Source organism: Oncorhynchus mykiss, chromosome 30, assembly GCF_057628025.1.
Source record: "Oncorhynchus mykiss isolate SJ-2025 chromosome 30, ASM5762802v1, whole genome shotgun sequence".
Taxonomy (NCBI): domain Eukaryota; kingdom Metazoa; phylum Chordata; class Actinopteri; order Salmoniformes; family Salmonidae; genus Oncorhynchus; species Oncorhynchus mykiss.
Window position 1 is genome coordinate 4,897,720 of NC_143051.1, and position 17,498 is coordinate 4,915,217.

At 44.3% G+C, this 17,498-nt stretch overlaps 1 protein-coding gene across 1 annotated transcript; it reads left to right on the forward strand.

Moving 5' to 3' along the window:
- The first annotated feature begins 44 nt into the window (after positions 1–44).
- Positions 45–3,662, forward strand: smim12 (small integral membrane protein 12). The gene is made up of 2 exons (XM_036971384.2): positions 45–176; positions 1,800–3,662. The coding sequence occupies exon 2, from the start codon at positions 1,819–1,821 to the stop codon at positions 2,095–2,097; it is 279 nt and encodes a 92-aa protein (XP_036827279.1). The 5' UTR covers positions 45–176; positions 1,800–1,818; the 3' UTR covers positions 2,098–3,662.
- The last annotated feature ends 13,836 nt before the right edge of the window (positions 3,663–17,498 follow it).

Below are 17,498 nucleotides of genomic sequence, written 5' to 3' on the forward strand. Positions count from 1 at the left end.
TCCAATGCTTTTGTTTGTCACTATGACCGCTGAATGACGTCCTAGCTCAAAGGAACGCACAAGTGATAGCGATCTAAGGATTGGATATGAGGTTCCCGTGTAGAGCCAATCACAATCATTTGGAGGCGCGGTTATCAAGCCATACGGAAGTTACTGCGCATTCCACGTTTTCGAAGGTGAGTCAGTTCTGTTGTTGAACATTGTATTTTTTTTTTTTTTTTTTACAAAAATCACAACGTGAACATGGTCATTTAATGTGCGCAGTAGTTACTGTTTTACCAGTGAATGAAGTGTGAGCTTCAAAAGAAACAAGCGTAGTTTACAAGCTGAAGTTGACAGCTAACTTTAGCTTGCTAGGTCCATTGGTTGACTCCAGTACCTTTTGCATTCTGGATGACATGACGAGTTTTACTGTCATGTAGTTAATCTATGTAACTACTCGGCTCATATAAAAACGAACTACCTATGTAATCCGAAGTTTTGTAACTAGCTACTATTAACTAGCTATTGAGGCCTATTTGTGGTTGTGACTCAGTCAAGTCGTTAGCTAACTAGCTAGGCTGGATACCCGACCTTGAATTTCTATGTCGGGCATAAATTTACGTAAACGGTCCTGAGCGTAAACAAGGCAGAATGTTTAATATAATTCTATTTTAACTCACTTTAGCAGTTGCATCCGTGTTTGGTCCTTTCACAGGTAGGAAGGAATGTGAGATAATATATCCACAGGAAAGAATAATGACATTATATTTTCAAAGTGTCTTCAAATGTGTATTACCTGAATCATGCACAGAACCATGTAAACGCGTGAGAAGTCAGTGAGAGGAAACTGTCCTGATCCAAACGCTCATTTATCCCTGATGTTGAATGTGTATATTTAACCTTTATTTAACTAGGCAAGTCAGTTAAGAGCAAACTCTTATTTTTCAATGACGGCCTAGGAACATTGGGTTAACTGCCTGTTCAGGGGCAGAACGACAGATTTGTACCTTGTCAGCTCGGGGGATTCGATCTTGCAACCTTTCGGTTACTAGTTTTGACGCTCTAACCACTAGGATGCCCCAAATCCAATGTAATTCAACTTTGGATCTACAGGCTACTAACTAGCTAAGTAACTTGCATATATAACTAGCCCCAGTTTTATTGTGCAGTTTCATTTGATGTCAAGTCTTTTTGTGTGTGTGCCAGTCACCAAAAAGTAATTTAGTTTCAATAAAAGGTCAACAAAACAGTCTTGTGTTGATATGTAAAACCTGTGGTACCATGCTGTCTCTCCTCCTACTACAGGGAAGGGAAGACCCAGGTATTTAACAAGTCCTTAGTTGAACCCTCTCTGTGTTTTCTCCCAGGCTGAACACATCCTGTCACTGAGCCTTCTAGATCCTTGAATGAACAAATTAAAACTGCCGTGGCATCCTCAGTTTGTTTCCTTTTTGTAAACCTGAATTACCACAGCAGCTACTAACTCTCTCTCTCCCTCTCTCTCCCGCTCTCCCGCTCTCCCTCTCTCCCTCTCTCCCTCTCTCTCTCTCACACTCTCTCACTCTCTCTCACTCTCTCTCACTCTCTCACTCTCTCACTCTCTCTCTCTCTCTCTCCCTCTCTCTCTCCCTCTCCCTCACTCTCTCTCACACTCTCTCACTCTCTCCCTCTCTCTCTCACTCTCTCTCACTCCCTCTCTCTCCCTCTCTCTCCCTCTCTCTCACTCTCTCTCACTCTCTCTCCCTCTCTCTCCCTCTCTCTCTCTCTCTCTCTCTCTCTCTCTCTCTCTCACTCTCTCTCTCCCTCTCTCTCCCCAGTGAGCCAGCCCCAGTCATTATGTGGCCAGTGTTATGGATGTCCATGCGTACCTACGCCCCCTACATAACCTTCCCGGTGGCCTTCGTGGTGGGGGCGGTGGGGTACCACCTGGAGTGGTTCATCAGGGGGGACACCACCCTTAAACCTGGGGAGGAGAAGAGCATCGTGGAGCTGAGGGAGGATAGGAAGCTGGAGGAGGGGGCAGGACGGGACAGCACCCAGGTCCTCAGTCTCAAAGAGAAGCTGGAGTTTACCCCCAGGGCAGCGTTGGACCGCAACCGACCCGAGAAGAGCTAACCGTGCCTGGGGTTTAGGCTGACTGGTGTCCACCACTCCTAGTCCTGGATCAAGGGGTGAAGGGAGTGGAATGATGGATATAAACCCTGGTTTCCTGATGCTATGTAATGGCCAATGAGAGGCGTTGAAGCCACTGGTCGGCCATATTGGTACTCCCCAGAAGAAGCAGTCCACTATAGGAGTGAATGGAGTATTTCAATGACATTTTTCAAGGAGAAAATTCAATGTTTTAAAGTATTTTGTTGTTGTAGTGGGGACAGTAACTTTAGAACTTTCAAAAAAAATTATACTTTAAGAAAATTATATATTTTTACTTTGTTTAGTTCACATCATTTGAGAGTGGATTAAGGTGTCTGTAATGGAATACACGTGACGAAAACAAAGGGGATCACAATAAAGGCATTTCTATAGCAACCAAAAATATTTTCTACAATGGTGGAGAAACAGTGCCCCCTGTCAGTCATCTAGTGTGTGTGTGTGAATCTATCATTGGTGTTGAAGGTGCTTACCAAAGGGGATCGGAGTCATCTTCTCCTCAACATACACACTCCAGCCAATCGTTGTCACTCGTATGCCCAAAAGCACTGGCATCATACTGTACTTGGACATCATTGACTTGGGCACCTGTGGTGGCACTGTTCTGTTTGAGACTGTAGGATCATGGGAAATGGAGTCTTTTGTTTTAGGGTGCTGAATATCCACGCACCTCATTAATGATTTGTGATTCTCTCGCTGTCTCTCATATGTATACACCCACACACAAATATAGGCTACTGGTTATTCCATTTTCATACTTGTGATCCCACCACATAAACCATTGGAGAATGTTGGTCTGTATTTTCAAAGTTTAGTAAATAAGTTTAGTATATAAATCCCTGGGCACTCAATCTGATGACTACCGCTGGGGTAACTCCTGATAAGGCATCGCTCTCTTCTGCTCCTCAGATGCTGATGAAAGAACAAAGAACCCTTATTGTCTGTGTGTGCGTGAGAGACTTTCAATGTTTCTTCATATTTTAAAATATCATGAAAGAGAAGACCGCGTCATAAAATGACTGAATTAAATTTGAATGAACCCGAGTGCCGATGTAGAATAACACAGAAGGGATGAAGAAAGAGAACAAGCTGCTCCTTTCATCCTCCTCCGTTCTCCAGAAATATAAATAATAATAAAATGTGTTCCAGTCGGCAAGCATTACGAAGGGAGGAGTGTTTGCTCTCATCTGGTCGTTTAACCTCGTTATTTTGACGCCTCCCTCTTCTGTTACTTGGATTCAATAGCGAGAAAGACTAAAAGTCTCTATTAGAGAACTCAAACGGGTATTTTTCCTGTCTTTTCATTTACCTGGTATGCTTTCATTTCCAAAGTCTGTGAAGGTTCACTGGTTCATGTGTTTCATGGATTAAGATATTATATTTAAGGATTTGGATGGGAAGATACAAAACGTGACAGTCTTCGTCGCGTATGACCGACCGACCGACCGCTCATTGCATGTTCTACGTTACTGCTGTAACATGCTTGTATGTTATACAAATATATAATAAATATGAAATGTGTCTCACAACCATTGATATTGTATTTCCCTCACACGACAACGTCGACAGACCACAAAAGATCCGAAATGGGGAACGAGCGGAAGTAGACAGCCCAGAACAGAGGATGATGGAGAGGAGACGTCCATGGCCTGTGTTCCTTGGGGATCAACAACAGATGTACAGTGGGGCAAAAAAGTATTTAGTCAGCCACCAATTGTGCAAGTTCTCCCACTTAAAAATATGAGAGAGGCCTTTAATTTTCATCATAGGTACACTTCAACTATGACAGACAAAATGAGAAAAAAAATCCAGAAAATCACATTGTAGGATTTTTTTCTGAATTGATTTGCAAATTATGGTGGAAAATAAGTATTTGGTCAATAACAAAAGTTTATCTCAATACTTTGTTATATACCCTTTGTTGGCAATGACAGAGGTCAAACGTTTTCTGTAAGTCTTCACAAGGTTTTCACACACTGTTGCTGGTATTTTGACCCATTCCTCCATGCAGATCTCCTCTAGAGCAGTGATGTTTTGGGGCTGTTGCTGGGCAACACGGACTTTCAACTCCCTCCAAAGATTTTCTATGGGGTTGAGTTCTGGAGACTGGCTAGGCCACTCCAGGACCTTGAAATGCTTCTTACGAAGCCACTCCTTCGTTGCCTGGGCGGTGTGTTTGGGATCCTTGTCATGCTGAAAGACCCAGCCACGTTTCATCTTCAATGCCCTTGCTGATGGAAGGAGGTGTTCACTCAAAATCTCACGATACATGGCCCCATTCATTCTTTCCTTTACACGAATCAGTCGTCCTGGTCCCTTTGCAGAAAAACAGCCCCAAAGCATGATGTTTCCACCCCCATGCTTCACAGTAGGTATGGTGTTCTTTGGATGCAACTCAGCATTCTTTGTCCTCCAAACACGATGAGTTGAGTTTTAACCAAAAAGTTATATTTTGGTTTCATCTGACCATATGACATTCTCCCAATCTTCTTCTGGATCATCCAAATGCTCTCTAGCAAACTTCAGACGGGCCTGGACATGTACTGGCTTAAGCAGGGGGACACCTCTGGCACTGCAGGATTTGAGTCCCTGGCGGCGTAGTGTGTTACTGATGGTAGGCTTTGTTACTTTGGTCCCAGCTCTCTGCAGGTCATTCACTAGGTCCCCCCGTGTGGTTCTGGGATTTTTGCTCACCGTTCTTGTGATCATTTTGACCCCACGGGGTGAGATCTTGCGTGGAACCCCAGATCGAGGGAGATTATCAGTGGTCTTGTATGTCTTCCATTTCCTAATAATTGCTCCCACAGTTGATTTCTTCAAACCAAGCTGCTTACCTATTGCAGATTCAGTCTTCCCAGCCTGGTGCAGGTCTACAATTTTGTTTCTGGTGTCCTTTGACAGCTCTTTGGTCTTGGTCATAGTGGAGTTTGGAGTGTGACTGTTTGAGGTTGTGGACAGGTGTGTTTTATACTGATAACAAGTTCAAACAGGTGTCATTAATACAGGTAACGAGTGGAGGACAGAGGAGCCTCTTAAAGAAGAAGTTACTGGTCTGTGAGAGCCAGAAATCTTGCTTGTTTGTAGGTGACCAAATACTTATTTTCCACCATAATTTGCAAATTAATTCATTAAAAATCCTACAATGTGATTTTCTGGATTTGTTTTCTCATTTTGTCTGTCATAGTTGAAGTGTACCTATGATAAAAATTACAGGCCTCTCTCATCTTTTTAAGTGGGAGAACTTGCACAATTGGTGGCTGACTAAATACTTTTTTGCCCCACTGTATACAGTAATGTATACAGTCACATAACTGAGCCAGATATCCAACCAGAACTAGTTTGAGAAATAATACTATTATCAGATTGATGAAGGACTTGTTTACCATTTATGGTAGGTCATGGGAAAGTATTTTCTTTGGACTGGGCCCATTCATGCCATGGGTCAGGGAAGAGATGACACAGTCTGCTCTCTTCCTAACAGGAAATGAGATTTCCCAGTCGGGTGAAACGGCTGCCAGCACAAAGAAAAAAGACGGAAAAATACTTGACAGAAAAAAAATACCCATTCCTCTCCTTTAATACCAGGTCCTATACTTTAATACCAGGTCCTCTCCTTTAATACCAGGTCCTCTCCTTTAATACCAGGTCCTCTCCTTTAATACCAGGTCCTCTCCTTAAAATACCAGGTCCTCTCCTTTAATACCAGGTCCTCCCCTTTAATACCAGGTGTTCTCCTTTAATACCAGGTCCTCTCCTTTAATACCAGGTCCTCTCCTTTAATACCAGGTCCTCTCCTTTAATTCCCATTCCTCTCCTTTAATACCAGGTCTTCTCCTTTAATACCAGGTCCTCTCCTTTAATACCAGGTCCTCTCCTTTAATACCAGGTCCTCTCCTTTAATACCAGGTCCTCTCCTTTAATACCAGGTCCTCTCCTTTAATACCAGGTCTTCTCCTTTAATACCAGGTCCTCTCTCCTTTAAAACCAGGTCCTCTCTCCTTTAATACCAGGTCATCTCTCCTTTAATACCAGGTCCTCTCCTTTAATACCAGGTCCTCTCCTTTAATACCAGGTCCTCTCCTCTAATACCAGGTCCTCTCCTTTAACACCAGGTCCTCTCCTTTAATACCAGGTCCTCTCCTAGTTTATGACTGCTACATTTAAACTGTGTGTGTGTGTGTGTGTGTGTTGCAATGGGCTCATTTCGTTCTAAAGTGGTCAGGGGGTACAGAGTTGTGGAAAAGGAAAGGTGTTGAATCTCCCTTTCACTTGTAACTAGAGAGAGGCAATGAATGGTGGTCTGGATGGAGGGAGGGAGGGATGGATGGATGGATGGCATTATGGTGTGTGGGATTGTCTTCCTCTGTGTGTGTTTACCTCTGTGAGTGTGTGTGTGTGTCTTTACATCTGTGAGTGTGTGTGTGTGTGTGTGTTTACCTCTGTGAGTGTGTGTGTGTGTGTGTGTGTTCACCTCTGTGTAAATGTGTGTTTACCTCTGTGAGTGTGTGTGTGTGTATGTTTACCTCTGTGAGTGTGTGTGTTTACCTGTGTGTGTGTTGTGTGTGTGTTCAGCTCTGTGAGTGTGTGTGTTCAGCTCTTTGAGTGTGTGTGTTTACCTCTGTGTGTGTTGTGTATAGGAGATATTACAGTATCCTCCCAGCAGACAGGCGGCTCCATTGTTCCTGAGTCAGAGACATAACGTCGTCTCCAACTCTTCCAGTCAGGATGTGGATCGGAGCGCCAGAGTACCGCCCGCCCAAACTACAATAACCACCTTCACCCCATGTTCATTATTCACACACACACACACAGTCCTGCAGATCAAGCAGCCTAAATAAATACAGTGTCTGTGTTGACGGTCAGAAACACATTCAAGTAGGCTTTCCAGATCAAGAGAAACGTCTGGCCCTGCCCATATATATATTTTCTCTGAAATGCTTTTGGTAAATGTAATTTATTTTGTTTAGAAATCAGTTCACCACGGCGTGTTTTTAAATAACTAAACTCATCTTTTGTAATTTCATCCCCTAACAGATCACTATGAGATTCTTTATGACAACCATAACCTCTCTGTACCACACACTTTACCTCAATAACAACCACCACTTTACACTTTTTCTTCACTACCTCAATAATAACCCCCACTTAACACTTTACTCCCACTACCCCAATAATAACCCCCACTTAACACTTTACCTCCACGACCTCAATAATAACCCCCACTTAACACTTTACTCCCACTACCCCAATAATAACCCCCACTTAACACTTTACCTCCACGACCTCAATAATAACCCCCACTTAACACTTTACTCCCACTACCCCAATAATAACCACCACTTTACACTTTACCTCCACTACCTCAATAACAACCCCCACTTTACACTTTTTCTTCACTACCTCAATAATAACCCCCACTTTACACTTTACCTCCAGTACCTCAATAATAACCTACACTTTACCTCCACTACCTCAATAATAACCCCCACTTAACACTTTACCTCCACGACCTCAATAATAACCCCCACTTAACACTTTACTCCCACTACCCCAATAATAACCCCCACTTTACACTTTACCCCCACTACCCCAATAATAACCCCCACTTAACACTTTACCCCCACTACCCCAATAATAACCCCCACTTTACACTTTACATCCACTACCTCAGTAATAACCCCCACTTTACCTCCACTTCTAAAGCACTTCCTGTGATTAATAGGGAAAGAGAGAGAGACAAATCTCTCCATTACCTGAGGACCAGTCCTAATGGAGTTAACTCTTAATGGATCTAACTTAACCATGATAAGCTACAGTCTTCAGCCCTGCCAACCAGCGCTGCCAGAGTTTATGACTGCTATATTTAAACTGTAAGTGTGTGTGTCTGTATTGCAATGGGTTAATTTCGTTCTAAAGTGGTCAGGGGGTAGAGAGTTGTGGAAAAGGAAAGGTGTTGAATCTCCCTTTCACTGGTAACCTCTAGAGAGAGGCAATGAATGGTGGTCTGGATGGATGGTGGTACGGATGGATGGATGGAGGGAGGGAGGGAGGGAGGGAGGGAGGGAGGGAGGGAGGGATGGCATTGTGGTGTGTATGATTGTCTTTACCTCTGTGAGTGTCTTTACACACACACACACACACACACACACCCACTGTCCCGTAGAACAATGGAGTGTCTCCCTAAATCCTCCCCCTTCCCATTGGCAGGGTGAGTTTGGTTCCCATATCTTCCAAGTACACGTTGCACTGTTCCTAATCTGACCTGTTGTTAGGGGAAGCGTCGACGCTCGCCCATACGTGTCCCCTGGGGTGTGATCAGTGGTGTCTCTCTCTTACACAAACACTTTGTAACACCTCTCAGATCCCACACCTAGAGAACTAGTTCGAATCACCACACACACAAACTTATGGGCATTATTAATATGGAATTGGCCCCCTCTTCACTGCTATAACAGCCTCCACTCTTCTGGGAAGGCTTTCCACTAGATGTTGGAACATTGCTGTTATAACAGCCTCCACTCGTCTAGGAAGGCTTTCCACTAGATGTTGGAACATTGCTGTTATAACAGCCTCCACTCGTCTGGGAAGGCTTTCCACTAGATGTTGGAACATTGCTGTTATAACAGCCTCCACTCGTCTGGGAAGGCTTTCCACTAGATGTTGGAACATTGCTGTTATAACAGCCTCCACTCGTCTGGGAAGGCTTTCCACTAGATGTTGGAACATTGCTGCAGGGACTTGCTTCCATTCAAACACGGGCATTAGTGAGTTTCGGCACTGTTGTTGGGCGATTAGGCCTGGCTAGCAGTCAGCGTTCCAATTCATCCCAAAGGTGTTTGATGGGGTTGAGGTCAGGGCTCTGTGCAGGCCAGTCAAGTTCTTCCACACCGATCTCGACAAACCATTTCTGTAATGACTTTACGGGGGCATTGTCCTGCTGAAACAGGAAAGGGCCTTCCTCAATCTCTTCCCCAAACTGTTGCCACAAAGTTGGAAGCATAGAATCGTCTAGAATGTCATTGTACTGGCAGGTTCAATCTTGAGGGCCGATGGCAGTATTCAATATTTCGGATGACTGACGTGCCCAAAGTAACTGCCTGTTACTCAGGCCCAGAAACTTGGATATGCATATCGTTTGTAGTATTGTATAGAAAACACTCTGACGTTTCTAAAACGTTTACAATAATGTCTGTAAGTATAACAGAACTGATATGGCAGGCGAAAATCCATATAACAGAGAATCCATTAGGATTTTTTTTTTTTTTTTTGTCTGCCCGTCCAAATCCTTGTTTATGGGAAATTCAAAGGAATCCCTCCCAGATTGCAGTTCCTATGGCTTCCACTAGATGTTGACAGTCTTTAGACAGAGTTTCAGGCTGGTTTTTGGAGAAATTAGCCAGAAATTGTAGTTTTTCTAGGTGGCTCCCATTATGGCTGTAGTGTTGTGGCGTGCGTGGATGAGGGCGCGCACTTCGTTATTAATCTCCGGTAATGAGCATACTATACTCCGTCTTAAATTTAATCGTTTATTTACATATTAGGGTACCTGAGAATTGATTAGAAACATTGTTTGACTTGTTTGGACGAAGTTTATTGGTAACTTTCGGGACTAATTTGTCTGCATTTTGAACGAGGGAAATCGGTGGATTACTGATTCAAGCGCGCCGACTTTTTTGGGGAAAGAAGGAGTTTATGGAACAAAAGGACCATTTGTTATGTAGCTGGGACCCTTGGGATTGCAAACAGAGGAAGATCTTCAAAGGTAAGTGATTTATTTTATCGCCATTTCTGACTTAAGTGACTCCTCTGCTTGGTTGGAAGATGTATGTAATGCTTTTATGTGCTGTCCTCAGATAATCGCATGTTGTGCTTTCACCGTAAAGCCTTTTTGAAATCTGACAAAGCGGCTGGATTAACAAGAAATTAAGCTTTTAACTGTATTTTCATGAATGTTTAATATTACGAATTTTGTATTTTGAATTTCGCGTTCTGCAATTTCACCGCATGTTGTCGAGCCCGGGCGCTAGCTGGACGCCTATCCCAAAGAGCACTGGCCAACTCCCACCACTGAGCCAGGGAAGCCGTGTCTGTGAAATAGCGTAAATCTCATAGTCAACCTTGTTCTGAGACCTGTCTTTTACACTGTTTTCTGTATCCTCACCTTGTTGTTCTGAGACCCGTCTTTACACTGTTTCCTGTATCCTCACCTTGTTGTTCTGAGACCCGTCTTCACACTGTTTCCTGTATCCTCACCTTGTTGAACTGGCTGATGATGCATCCCTTAATAATATTCAGACACGCACGCACGCACGCACGCACGCACGCACGCACACACACACACACACACACACACACACAGCATTTCTACATCACATTGTGCCAGGGTAAGCAGGCCCGGCCAGACTAGAGCGAAGTACGCTGTGCATTGTTGAATACGTCCCAAATGGCACCCTATTCCCTACGTAGTGCACTAATTTCGATCACTGCCCATAAGGCGCTGGTTAAAAGTAGTGCACGATGTAGGGCATAAGGGTGCCATTTTGGGACGTGTTAAACAATGCACAGCGTAACATAGAAGTTGTCTTGTTTCCTGCCAGCTGTAGTGCTGAGAGGCCTGTCCTTCCCTAGGGATGCTGACATAACAGCCCCAGCTACACAAACACTCACAGGCTGAGGGAATTAAGGACCTACAAATAAAACTGCTGGACTGCATTTGAGTACTGTATTTAGACCAAGATTCAAACATTTTACAAAGCAGGGACTCTCTTTGACTTACGTGGACTCATAAGTCCATGCAAAGAGAGTCCATACAAAGAGAGTCCATTCAAAGAGAGTCCATTCAAAGAGAGTCCATTCAAAGAGAGTCCATACAAAGAGAGTCCATTCAAAGAGAGTCCATACAAAGAGAGTCCATTCAAAGAGAGTCCATGCAAAGAGAGTCCAAAGAGAGTCCATACAAAGAGAGTCCATACAAAGAGAGTCCATTCAAAGAGAGTCCATACAAAGAGAGTCCATTCAAAGAGAGTCCATGCAAAGAGAGTCCATACAAAGAGAGTCCATGCAAAGAGAGTCCATGCAAAGAGAGTCCATACAGAGTCCATGCAAAGAGAGTCCATACAAAGAGAGTCCAAAGAGAGTCCATACAAAGAGAGTCCATTCAAAGAGAGTCCATACAAAGAGAGTCCATTCAAAGAGAGTCCATGCAAAGAGAGTCCAAAGAGAGTCCATACAAAGAGAGTCCATACAAAGAGAGTCCATTCAAAGAGAGTCCATACAAAGAGAGTCCATACAAAGAGAGTCCATTCAAAGAGAGTCCATGCAAAGAGAGTCCATACAAAGAGAGTCCATGCAAAGAGAGTCCATGCAAAGAGAGTCCATACAGAGTCCATGCAAAGAGAGTCCATACAAAGAGAGTCCATGCAAAGAGAGTCCATGCAAAGAGAGTCCATGCAAAGAGAGTCCATACAAAGAGAGTCCATGCAAAGAGAGTCCATACAAAGAGAGTCCATACAAAGAGAGTCCATACAAAGAGAGTCTATACAAAGAGAGTCCATACAGAGTCCATACAAAGAGAGTCCATTCAAAGAGAGTCCATACAAAGAGAGTCCAAACAGAGTCCATACAAAGAGAGTCCATTCAAAGAGAGTCCATACAAAGAGAGTCCATTCAAAGAGAGTCCATTCAAAGAGTCCATACAAAGAGAGTCCATTCAAAGAGAGTACATTTAATTGAATTAAAAATGATACATTTTACACGTCTAAATGTAGAACGCTGTTCAGGAAGTGGGTCTGTTTCTGCTTCCTGTTCCCCCCATTGTTGATACCCTGGGACTGGCGGGCCGGCAGGGTGGCGGTGTGGGAGGGAGGGATTGTCCACCCAGACAATGGACGAAGCATGGGCTAACGGTTAGGCATTGTTACATTGTTAAGGCATCAGATTCCCATGAGCACCTCAACCCATCTAAGCCACAAGACTGCTGTATAAGATGTAAAATAGTTAACCAATAGCTACACACATTGGAATATTTTGATTCATCACATATCCTGTACCCCTACCTACAGTATACTGCTGCTACTGTCTATCCTTTACCCCTACCTACAGTATACTGCTGTCTATTATCTATCATTTACCCCTACCTACAGCATACTGCTGTTACTGTCTATTATCTATCCTTTACCCCTACCTACAGTATACTGCTGTTACTGTCTATTATCTATCCTTTACCCCTACCTACAGTATACTGCTGTTACTGTCTATTATCTATCCTTTACCCCTACCTACAGTATACTGCTGTTACTGTCTATTATCTATCCTTTACCCCTACCTACAGTATACTGCTGTTACTGTCTATTATCTATCCTTTACCCCTACCTACAGTATACTGCTGTTACTGTCTATTATCTATCCTTTACCCCTACCTACAGTATACTGCTGCTACTGTCTATTATCTATCCTTTACCCCTACCTACAATATACTGCTGTTACTGTCTATTACCTATCCTTTACCCCTACCTACAGTATACTGCTGTTACTGTCTATTATCTATCCTTTACCCCTACCTACAGTATACTGCTGTTACTGTCTATCTATCCTTTACCCCTACCTACAGTATACTGCTGTTACTGTCTATTATCTATCATTTACCCTACCTACAGCATACTGCTGCTACTGTCTATTATCTATCCTTTACCCCTTAATTGATCATTAGAAAACCCTTTTGCAATTATGTTAGCACAGCTGAGAACCGTTGTCCTGATTAAAGAAGCAACACAACTGGCCTACTTTAGACTAGTTGAGTATCTGGAGCATCAGCATTTGTGGGTTCGATTACAGGCTCAAAATGGCCAGAAACAAAGACCTTTCTTCTGAAACTCGTCAGTCTATTCTTGTTCTGAGAGATGAAGGCTATTCCACGCGAGAAATTGCCATTAAACTGAAGATCTCGTACAATGCTGTGTACTACTCCCTTCACAGAACAGCGCAAACGGGCTCTAACCAGAATAGAAAGAGGAGTGGGAGGCCCCGGTGCACAACTGAGCAAGAGGACAAGTACATTAGAGTGTATAGTTTGAGAAACAGAATCCTCACAAGTCCTCAACTGGCAGCTTCATTAAATAGTACCTGCAAAAAAACAAACAGTCTCAATACTCTCTGTACTCTATCGGTCTGACAGTTCCTTCCTGTACTCTATCGGTCTGACAGTTCCTTCCTGTACTCTATCGGTCTGACAGTCTCTTCCTGTACTCTTATCGGTCTGACAGTTCCTTCCTGTACTCTTATCGGTCTGACAGTTCCTTCCTGTACTCTTATCGGTCTGACAGTTCCTTCCTGTACTCTTATCGGTCTGACAGTTCCTCCCTGTACTCTTATCGGTCGGACAGTTCCTTCCTGTACTCTATCGGTCTGACAGTCTCTTCCTGTACTCTTATCGGTCTGACAGTTCCTTCCTGTACTCTATCGGTCTGACAGTTCCTTCCTGTACTCTATCGGTCTGACAGTCTCTTCCTGTACTCTTATCGGTCTGACAGTCTCTTCCTGTACTCTTATCTGTCTGACAGATCCTTCCTGTAAACTATCGGTCTGACAGTTCCTTCCAGTACTCTATCGGTCTGACAGTTCCTTCCTGTACTCTATCGGTCTGACAGACTCTTCCTGTACTCTTATCGGTCGGACAGTTCCTTCCTGTACTCTATCGGTCTGACAGTCTCTTCCTGTACTCTTATCGGTCTGACAGTTCCTTCCTGTACTCTATCGGTCTGACAGTTCCTTCCTGTACTCTATCGGTCGGACAGTTCCTTCCTGTACTCTATCGGTCTGACAGTCTCTTCCTGTACTCTTATCTGTCTGACAGTTCCTTCCTGTACTCTTATCGGTCTGACAGTCTCTTCCTGTACTCTTATCGGTCTGACAGTTCCTTCCTGTACTCTTATCGGTCTGACAGTCTCTTCCTGTACTCTTATCGGTCTGACAGTCTCTTCCTGTACTCTTATCGGTCTGACAGTTCCTTCCTGTACTCTTATCGGTCTGACAGTCTCTTCCTGTACTCTTATCGGTCTGACAGTTCCTTCCTGTACTCTATTGGTCTGACAGTTCCTTCCAGTACTCTATCGGTCTGACAGTTCCTTCCAGTACTCTATCGGTTTGACAGTTCCTTCCTGTACTCTAGCTGTCTGACAGTTCCTTCCAGTACTCTATCGGTCTGACAGTTCCTTCCTGTACTCTTATCGGTCTGACAGTTCCTTCCAGTACTCTATCGGTCTGACAGTTCCTTCCAGTACTCTATCGGCCTGACAGTTCCTTCCTGTACTCTATCGGTCTGACAGTCTCTTCCTGTACTCTTATCGGTCTGACAGTTCCTTCCTGTACTCTTATCGGTCTGACAGTCTCTTCCTGTACTCTTATCGGTCTGACAGTTCCTTCCTGTACTCTATTGGTCTGACAGTTCCTTCCAGTACTCTATCGGTCTGACAGTTCCTTCCTGTACTCTTATCGGTCTGACAGTCCTTCCTGTACTCTACAGTTCCTTCCTGTACTCTATCGGTCTGACAGTTCCTTCCTGTACTCTACAGTTCCTTCCTGTACTCTATCGGTCTGACAGTTCCTTCCTGTACTCTACAGTTCCTTCCTGTACTCTATCTGTCTGACAGTTCCTTCCAGTACTCTATCGGTCTGACAGTCTCTTCCTGTACTCTATCAGTCTGACAGTTCCTTCCTGTACTCTATCGGTCTGACAGTACCTTCCTGTACTCTATCGGTCTGACAGTTCCTTCCTGTACTCTAGCTGTCTGACAGTTCCTTCCTGTACTCTATTGGTCTGACAGTTCCTTCCAGTACTCTATCGGTCTGACAGTTCCTTCCAGTACTCTATCGGTCTGACAGTTCCTTCCTGTACTCTAGCTGTCTGACAGTTCCTTCCAGTACTCTATCGGTCTGACAGTTCCTTCCTGTACTCTTATCGGTCTGACAGTTCCTTCCTGTACTCTACAGTTCCTTCCTGTACTCTATCGGTCTGACAGTTCCTTCCTGTACTCTACAGTTCCTTCCTGTACTCTATCGGTCTGACAGTACCTTCCTGTACTCTACAGTTCCCTCCTGTACTCTATCTGTCTGACAGTTCCTTCCTGTACTCTATCGGTCTGACAGTTCCTTCCTGTACTCTACAGTTCCTTCCTGTACTCTATCGGTCTGACAGGTCCTTCCTGTACTCTACAGTTCCTTCCTGTACTCTATCGGTCTGACAGTTCCTTCCTGTACTCTAAAGTTCCTTCCTGTACTCTATCGGTCTGACAGTTCCTTCCTGTACTCAACAGTTCCTTCCTGTACTCTATCTGTCTGACAGTTCCTTCCTGTACTCTATCAGTCTGACAGTTCCTTCCTGTACTCTATCTGTCTGACAGTTCCTTCCTGTACTCTATCGGTCTGACAGTTCCTTCCTGTACTCTAGCTGTCTGACAGTTCCTTCCTGTACTCTATCGGTCTGACAGTACCTTCCTGTACTCTATCGGTCTGACAGTTCCTTCCTGTACTCTAGCTGTCTGACAGTTCCTTCCTGTACTCTATCGGTCTGACAGTCTCTTCCTGTACTCTTATCGGTCTGACAGTCTCTTCCTGTGCTCTTATCTGTCTGACAGATCCTTCCTGTAAACTATCGGTCTGACAGTTCCTTCCAGTACTCTATCGGTCTGACAGTTCCTTCCTGTACTCTATCGGTCTGACAGACTCTTCCTGTACTCTTATCGGTCGGACAGTTCCTTCCTGTACTCTATCGGTCTGACAGTCTCTTCCTGTACTCTTATCGGTCTGACAGTTCCTTCCTGTACTCTATCGGTCTGACAGTTCCTTCCTGTACTCTATCGGTCGGACAGTTCCTTCCTGTACTCTATCGGTCTGACAGTCTCTTCCTGTACTCTTATCTGTCTGACAGTTCCTTCCTGTACTCTTATCGGTCTGACAGTCTCTTCCTGTACTCTTATCGGTCTGACAGTTCCTTCCTGTACTCTTATCGGTCTGACAGTCTCTTCCTGTACTCTTATCGGTCTGACAGTCTCTTCCTGTACTCTTATCGGTCTGACAGTTCCTTCCTGTACTCTTATCGGTCTGACAGTCTCTTCCTGTACTCTTATCGGTCTGACAGTTCCTTCCTGTACTCTATTGGTCTGACAGTTCCTTCCAGTACTCTATCGGTCTGACAGTTCCTTCCAGTACTCTATCGGTTTGACAGTTCCTTCCTGTACTCTAGCTGTCTGACAGTTCCTTCCAGTACTCTATCGGTCTGACAGTTCCTTCCTGTACTCTTATCGGTCTGACAGTTCCTTCCAGTACTCTATCGGTCTGACAGTTCCTTCCAGTACTCTATCGGCCTGACAGTTCCTTCCTGTACTCTATCGGTCTGACAGTCTCTTCCTGTACTCTTATCGGTCTGACAGTTCCTTCCTGTACTCTTATCGGTCTGACAGTCTCTTCCTGTACTCTTATCGGTCTGACAGTTCCTTCCTGTACTCTATTGGTCTGACAGTTCCTTCCAGTACTCTATCGGTCTGACAGTTCCTTCCTGTACTCTTATCGGTCTGACAGTCCTTCCTGTACTCTACAGTTCCTTCCTGTACTCTATCGGTCTGACAGTTCCTTCCTGTACTCTACAGTTCCTTCCTGTACTCTATCGGTCTGACAGTTCCTTCCTGTACTCTACAGTTCCTTCCTGTACTCTATCTGTCTGACAGTTCCTTCCAGTACTCTATCGGTCTGACAGTTCCTTCCTGTACTCTATCAGTCTGACAGTTCCTTCCTGTACTCTATCGGTCTGACAGTACCTTCCTGTACTCTATCGGTCTGACAGTTCCTTCCTGTACTCTAGCTGTCTGACAGTTCCTTCCTGTACTCTATTGGTCTGACAGTTCCTTCCAGTACTCTATCGGTCTGACAGTTCCTTCCAGTACTCTATCGGTCTGACAGTTCCTTCCTGTACTCTAGCTGTCTGACAGTTCCTTCCAGTACTCTATCGGTCTGACAGTTCCTTCCTGTACTCTTATCGGTCTGACAGTTCCTTCCTGTACTCTACAGTTCCTTCCTGTACTCTATCGGTCTGACAGTTCCTTCCTGTACTCTACAGTTCCTTCCTGTACTCTATCGGTCTGACAGTACCTTCCTGTACTCTACAGTTCCCTCCTGTACTCTATCTGTCTGACAGTTCCTTCCTGTACTCTATCGGTCTGACAGTTCCTTCCTGTACTCTACAGTTCCTTCCTGTACTCTATCGGTCTGACAGTTCCTTCCTGTACTCTACAGTTCCTTCCTGTACTCTATCGGTCTGACAGTTCCTTCCTGTACTCTAAAGTTCCTTCCTGTACTCTATCGGTCTGACAGTT

What these genes read in the sequence shown, in the direction of transcription:
- smim12 (XM_036971384.2), top strand. Translation starts at nt 1,819, where the DNA reads ATGTGGCCAGTGTTATGGATGTCCATGCGTACCTACGCCCCCTACATA.